Below are 6,799 nucleotides of genomic sequence, written 5' to 3'. Positions count from 1 at the left end.
TGTACTCCAGAATGTTATGAAGAGCGATCAGATGAAATGCAATTAATTGCAAAGTCCCTCTTTGCCATGCAAATGAACTGAATCCCCAAAATCCCCACTTTTCCACTGCATTTCAGCCCTGCCACAGAAGGACCAGCTGACATCATTTCAGTGATTCTCTTGTTAACACAGGTGTGAGTGTTGACGAGAACAAGGTTGGAGATCACTCTGTCAAGAAGGGCAGCAAAGAAACCACTTCTATCCAGGAAAAACATCAGGGACATACTGATATTCTGCAAAAGGTACAGGGATTGGACTGCTGGGGACTGGGGTAAAGTAATTTTCTCTGATGAATCCCATTTACGATTGTTTGGGGCATTCTGAAAAAACCTTGTCCGGAGAAGACAAGGTGAGCGCTACCGTCAGTCCTGTGTCATGCCAACAGTGAAACTGATTATGTACATCAAACCCCTGATAGAAAACGCCAATCTCGTGTGTGCCACATTAACATGTTGAAAGCATACCACACCCGACCCATCACACAGTTAGTTCAAAAACATAGGAGGGTACTGCTGTCTCTTCTGCTTCTACTGCTATGATAGTGGACTGTGATATTGATGAGGTTGATGGAGATGGATTAGAGTTGCGCAATAATCAGCAGCAGTGCGTTAGATTGCCCAACTCAGAAATGCTGATGTCTATCCAATCAGGTCTGGTTCATTTAACGGACGGTCAGGTCAACGATATTGGAAGGCTACTACACAGTTTTCCATGTCTCTTTAATTACGTTCCTACTCGCACAAATGTGTTGGAACATGACATTAATGTAGGAAATGCTATACCTATCAAGCAACACCCATATCGTAGCAACGCTTCCAAGAGGAAGATAATGAGGGATGAAGTGAAATATTTGTTGGAGAATGACCTGGCTACGCCAAGTTCCAGCCCTTGGAGTTCTCCTTGCATTCTGGTTCCTAAACCTGATGGTACGTCCAGGTTATGTACGGATTATCGAAAGGTAAATTCTGTCACAATGCCAGATTTGTTCCCGTTACCCAGACTGGACGACTGTATTGTCACTGTTGGTGCTGCTAATTATGTAACTAAGTTGGACCTCTTAAAAGGTTACTGGCAGGTTCCGTTAACCTCACGTGCTTCTGAGATTTCTGCCTTTGTGACCCCAGACAACTTCCTACAGTACTCAGTCATGGCTTTTGGGATGAAAACTGCACCAGCCACTTCCCGTGACTGGTTAACTCTGTATTAGCTGGTGTTCCCAGTTGCATATCCTAGTGCATATCTTGATGATCTAGTAATTTATTTGTAATTTATTCATCTGAGTGGTCAGATCATGTTGACTCTCTAAGGGTAGTATGTGAACGTTTGGCAGCTGCTTCTCTAACCCTGAACTTGGCAAAGTGCGAGTTTGGGAAGGCTACTGTTACCTATCTCGGTAAAGAGGTTGGCCATGGACAGGTGCACCCTGTTGATGCCAAGGTCTTGGCTATAACTGCGTTTCCCGCACCTACCACCAGACGAGAGCTACGCCGCTTTTTAGGGATGGTTGGCTACTACAGTAGTTTCTGTAAGAACTTCTCTGCAGTATTTGCTCCATTGACCGATTTACTCAGTCCGGCTAGATAATTTCTGTGGTCCCCTGATTGTACGATAGCTTTTGAATCTGCGAAAGAACTCTTATGTGGTTTCCATGTGTTTGATACCATTCAATTAACTCCATTCCAGTCATTATTATGAGCTGTCCTCCCCTCAGCAGCCAGTGGAGTAGGCTTAAAGAGTTTTATTTGCTCCATGAGTCAATGCCTAGGCTTTGGCTTAGCAATAATCACAATTTCAGGTAGTCAGAATGAGGTTTGTATGTAACATCCATCAATTAACCAATTACAATACAAACTGATACTGAAAACATTTATATTCAGTAAAAAAATATATTTTCTGCATTAGCAGCCTAGCGGGTAGACATTTTCTTATTATTTTTAAAAAACTTTTATTTAAATATGCAAGAATTAAATCCTCCTAAAGGACAATGACTCAATACCAAGATTAATTCATAATTGATTTGGTTTATTTTAAATCACCACAGAATGACCAAGCAATTTTCAATTAAATTAAATCTTCTTTAGGGACAATGACTCAATATATGCTTTCGAAGTGTTATAAAGCTTGCATTTCTGGAAACTCTTGGGTTCTGTGGTGCTATGTAGTTGGTACACAACATCACACCAAAGGTTTGGATCATTTTCTTTCTTCAGCACAGCAGTAATACAGAACACCTCATATGGTGGAATCAACACCTCCTTTTCAAAATTTCCCAATATGGGGTAAGACTTCAGGTCAGCACCAAAACACGTATCTATCTCAAAGCAGGACTTGTCTCCAAATGCCAATTTCAAAAGATCCTTCTCGGTACAGCTGGAAGCAAAGAAGCCAAATCGGATTTCCTGGCCAACTTCACCTTCAAAATCATTTTTGGTTCTTCTGAATGTCTTATGACACTTAAGTTGGGTTTTCTTCAGGAGGTGGAGAGCATCCGTCAGCAGGAAATGCAGGGAGTGGAACTGGAAGGAGTGATCATCCTTCTCGGAGAGGACTGCTTTGTTGAACATGTCGTGTATCTTGGGGTTAACCCCTGAGTAAGCACAGATAGCCTTGACATGATCGTGTTCAAGTTCTGTTGGATTGTACTTTGAATTGTCCGTTTTGAATCGATTCTCCACATTTTTTGCACACATTTCTGCCTCACTCCAGGCACTTTTGAAGATCACATTTTTTTCGATTTCATTTGGAAGATATGTGTCCTTCACCATTTGTTTTGTTTCTAGAGTGCAGGCGATATACATGTCGTCAACAGAGGAAGGGACTATTGATAATTGTACGCTTTTGCCAATACCATAGGGATCACGACGATGCCGATGGGGATTAACCTTAAAAAAATAAGAAATAAACAAATTTGAATGAAATATTGAGAAGATATTAGGATGAAGTTATTAATTGAGGTAGATTAAATATAAATAGGTTAAATATCAAGCGGATGTGGTGGAATAATCTGTGAGTTAGTGTCCTTAGTCCCACAGGACAAAAACCTAGTGTAACATCAAATTACCATCAACTTTTGGTTGATATTTAATTGAGCTGTCACCAAACGTGAATTCTACTTCAACTAAACCAACCCTTGAAATCATTGTTGATTTCTGGTTGAAATCTAGGTGAGAATGAGAAAGAAAACACAACATTCAACTATTTCAATGGGCCATATGGCCCTCCACAATATACTGATGCTTGAAAATGTATGTTACCGCAGTTGAGTCCACACTCCAAGTCCAAGCATTGAAAACATACAGCACAGCTAAGATTAAGAAGTTGTCTCTCCTCATGACTTCAACAGCACCTGTAGTAAAACAACATGTAGGGGGAACAGTGGTCAAAAAGTTGTCAGCAATAGTCACTAAATAGCATAAATCCTGATAATATTTAAAGCTCAACCAACAGCTGAAAAGATAACAAAGCGCTCCACCTGTTTCTGTCACGTTCTGACCTTTATTTCCTTTGTTTTGTCATTATTTAGTATGGTCAGGGCGTGAGTTGGGGTGGGCAGTCTATGTTTGTTTTTCTATGATTTGGGTATTTCTATGTTTCGGCCTAGTATGGTTCTCAATCAGAGGCAGGTGTCATTAGTTGTCTCTGATTGAGAATCATACTTAGGTAGCCTGGGTGTCACTGTGTGTTTGTGGGTGATTGTTCCTGTCTCTGTGTTTTGCACCAGATAGGACTGTTTTGGTTTTCCACGTTTGTTGTTTTTTAGTGTTCGTGTTTATTCCTTTTTGTTATTAAACATGAATCAGTATAATCACGCCGCATTTTGGTCCGCTTCTCCTTCACAACAGGAAGACCATTACAGTTTCGGTAAACATTTTGGGGATGACGCTTGAGAAATGTAACCACTCTCAAATTCAAAGACCGAACTATGGATGCCAGGACTGCCATTCATGATATCTAAATCATAGTTTTAATCATGCTTACGGCTTTACAATGTTTGTTTACATTGACTTAGTTATCACACATTGGAGTAAAATAACAATATATTTTGGGTTCTGATGGCGTATGATTAAGTTCATACCCCATCAGTTCTGAAAGTAGAGTCCACGAGCAAAAAGTGGTCCCTGAAAATTGCTTGCTACGTCACGTATGTACAGATATGTGCACCACCTCATTCTCTCGCTCTAGCTCTGCTCTGTGTGTATCTTGCTAGGTGTCACTCAAATGACGAGGGGCTGGAGCTCATTGGTTTGAACTCGAATTGCTAGGGAGCTGGCCCACGTGGGGAAAAATGTAGGTAAAATGGCGCCACACAGCTTCCAGAAAACAGTTGACTTCAACTCTGGATTTTGTGGATAATTGAGATGAAACAGTAATTCTGCTCATAGATTTTGCATATTGACACGTCCAGATTAAAGCGTGTGGTTTAAAAAATAATTTCCAGTCGCCAAAGTTTCGGAGAATGTCTTTAATATTAATAACCAAAGAAGATACAAGAATAAAGTTCTTCATTATTTCTTAGTCTAAAATCAAATTTTTAGTCAATGTCTTATAAATACAACTTACGTTACGACTTGTGTTGTCCGCAGCTTCAGCAGGTCTCCTTGTCTTTTCTGCGTTTTTGTTGTATCTCTGTCAGTTGAGGTTGTGTTTTATCCTGTCTCTTACCATTTGCATAGAATAATACCACTTTCCCCTCTAGAGCACACGTGGCAGTTTAATACCATAAACCACAGCCTGTCGTGCCAGTCTTCTATTGGCTGGTTTTACTAGATGGTTTTAAACAGTTGTTGGTCTCATTCCTCTTCCCTTTTTGGGAAATGGATCATTGCCCAAGGAAGATGGAAGACTGACATGTACATGCCACTTCACATCATTTTTATTCCACAACTCTATACTGAGTAGGACCAGTTTGATACTATATTGTAGCTGAGATTCTACTGTTGTAGAACTCAATGTTTGTTTTAGCTCGTTGCCTCTAAATGAATGAAACAGCATAAAATATCTTTTAAATCTAGTTTGAGTGCTGAAACTCTACAAATGAATCTGATGTTTTCACTTACTCTGCTTCTAGACACCAACATACTGTATGCCCAATTACAAACAGTTTTGTATGAAGAACTAATTGTAACTAATGTCCCTTGGCAATGTTTAATAGTATGTTCTGTCATATTCACTCATGACCATAATCCCTTTCTCACTAGTGAACAATGTCAGTGTTTGTTCAGAGCTTAATCAGGTGCAGTCCAGGACCAGGGTTGTGGAACAATGATGTACATGCCAATTTGCATTTACAGGCAATGTGCCACTTCAGTTTAAGACTAGTACGTACTCCACAAACTCTTGTGCCTGTCTGCCATTGGCTGATTTCACTAGTTATTTTTGAATATAGGTTGGGCTCATTCCTCTGTCCTTTTCTGGACATCAGAGGCTGATTTATCCTTTTGCATGGACAAAAGGATAAGATATCTGTCTCTCTCGCTCATATTCAAATGCACTCATAGTGTTGTATCTTAATATCTTTGAGTGCTTGAGTCCAAGACACACAGCACAGAAAAGGTTAGGATGTTGTCTCTCCTCGTGAGAGGAGTTAACCTGTTAACCTCTCTCCTCGTGAGAGGAGTTAACCTGTTAACCTCTCTCCTCCAACCACACAGTTTACTGACAGGACAGTTAACCTGTGGATAAACAGTAGATGTTAACTGTCCTAACATCTACTGTCTATCCAGAGGTTATGACATTTAACCTGTGGATGGACAGTGGATGTTGTGACAGTAAACATCTACTGATGGACAGTAGATGTTTGACAGTCAACCTGTGGATATTTATTTAACTAGGCAAGTCAGTTAAGCATAAAATCTTATTTTCAGGGGGCAGAACAACACATATGTCAGGGGCAGAACGACACATTTGTACCTTATCAGCTCTGGGATTTGAACTTGCAACCTTTCAGTTATTAGTCCAACACTCTGACCACTAGGCTACCCTGCCACCCCAGCTAACCTGTGGACGGATAGTAGATGTTATGACAGTTCACTGCCAACTGATGACATCTGTTGTCTCTGCTAGTCAACAAGATGGCTCCTGAAAGCTTCATTCATAACCAAGTCCAGCTCCCTCTCTCCTCCAACCCCACTCATGACAATGGCCACGTTCCAGGCTGACTACATTGTTGTTGCCTGCCAGATCTGCCAACGCCTGGATTGGTGTTTAACAAAACAAATATGTTTCAAATGAGCCGAATACAAGTTAAAAAAATAAGTAAAAAACAAGAAATAAAAGTAACAAATAATTAAAGAGCAGCAGTAAAATAACAATATCGAGGCTATATACAGGGGATACCGGTACAGACTCAATGTGAGTCGGTTAGTCGAGGTAAGTGGGTAATATGTACATGTAGGGAGAGTTAAAGTGACTATGCATAGATAATAAACAGAGAATAGTAGCAGCGTAAAAGCGGGGGGGGGGGGGTGCAATGCAAATAGTCTGGGTAGCCATTTGATGAGCTGTTCAGGAGTCTTATGGCTTGGGGGCAGAAGCTGTTGAGGAGCATTTTGGGCCTAGACTTGGCGCTCCGGTAACGCATGCTATGCGGTAGCAGAGAGAACATTCTATGACTAGGGTGGCTGGAGTCTTTGACCCTTTTTAGGGCCTTCCTCTGACACCGCCCATTGATGTACTGGGCCGTACGCACTACCCTCTGTAGTGCCTTGTGGTTGGAGACAGAGCAGTTGCCATTCCAGGCAGTGATGCAACCAGTCAGGAT

General features: G+C 41.0%; 1 protein-coding gene across 1 annotated transcript; it reads right to left on the bottom strand.

Moving 5' to 3' along the window:
- Positions 1–2,076: 2,076 nt before the first annotated feature.
- LOC121844537 (NAD(P)(+)--arginine ADP-ribosyltransferase 2-like) lies at positions 2,077–4,695 on the bottom strand. The gene is made up of 3 exons (XM_042314760.1): positions 4,600–4,695; positions 3,294–3,385; positions 2,077–2,921 (listed from the first exon to the last, which is right to left on the bottom strand). The coding sequence occupies exons 2-3, from the start codon at positions 3,369–3,371 to the stop codon at positions 2,106–2,108; spliced, it is 894 nt and encodes a 297-aa protein (XP_042170694.1). The 5' UTR covers positions 3,372–3,385; positions 4,600–4,695; the 3' UTR covers positions 2,077–2,105.
- Positions 4,696–6,799: the final 2,104 nt, after the last annotated feature.

This window comes from Oncorhynchus tshawytscha, unplaced genomic scaffold, assembly GCF_018296145.1.
Source record: "Oncorhynchus tshawytscha isolate Ot180627B unplaced genomic scaffold, Otsh_v2.0 Un_contig_9630_pilon_pilon, whole genome shotgun sequence".
In the NCBI taxonomy this organism is placed as follows: Eukaryota; Metazoa; Chordata; class Actinopteri; order Salmoniformes; family Salmonidae; genus Oncorhynchus; species Oncorhynchus tshawytscha.
The sequence above is the reverse complement of the archived record's forward strand: the minus strand, read 5'-3'. Positions and strand labels throughout refer to the sequence as shown.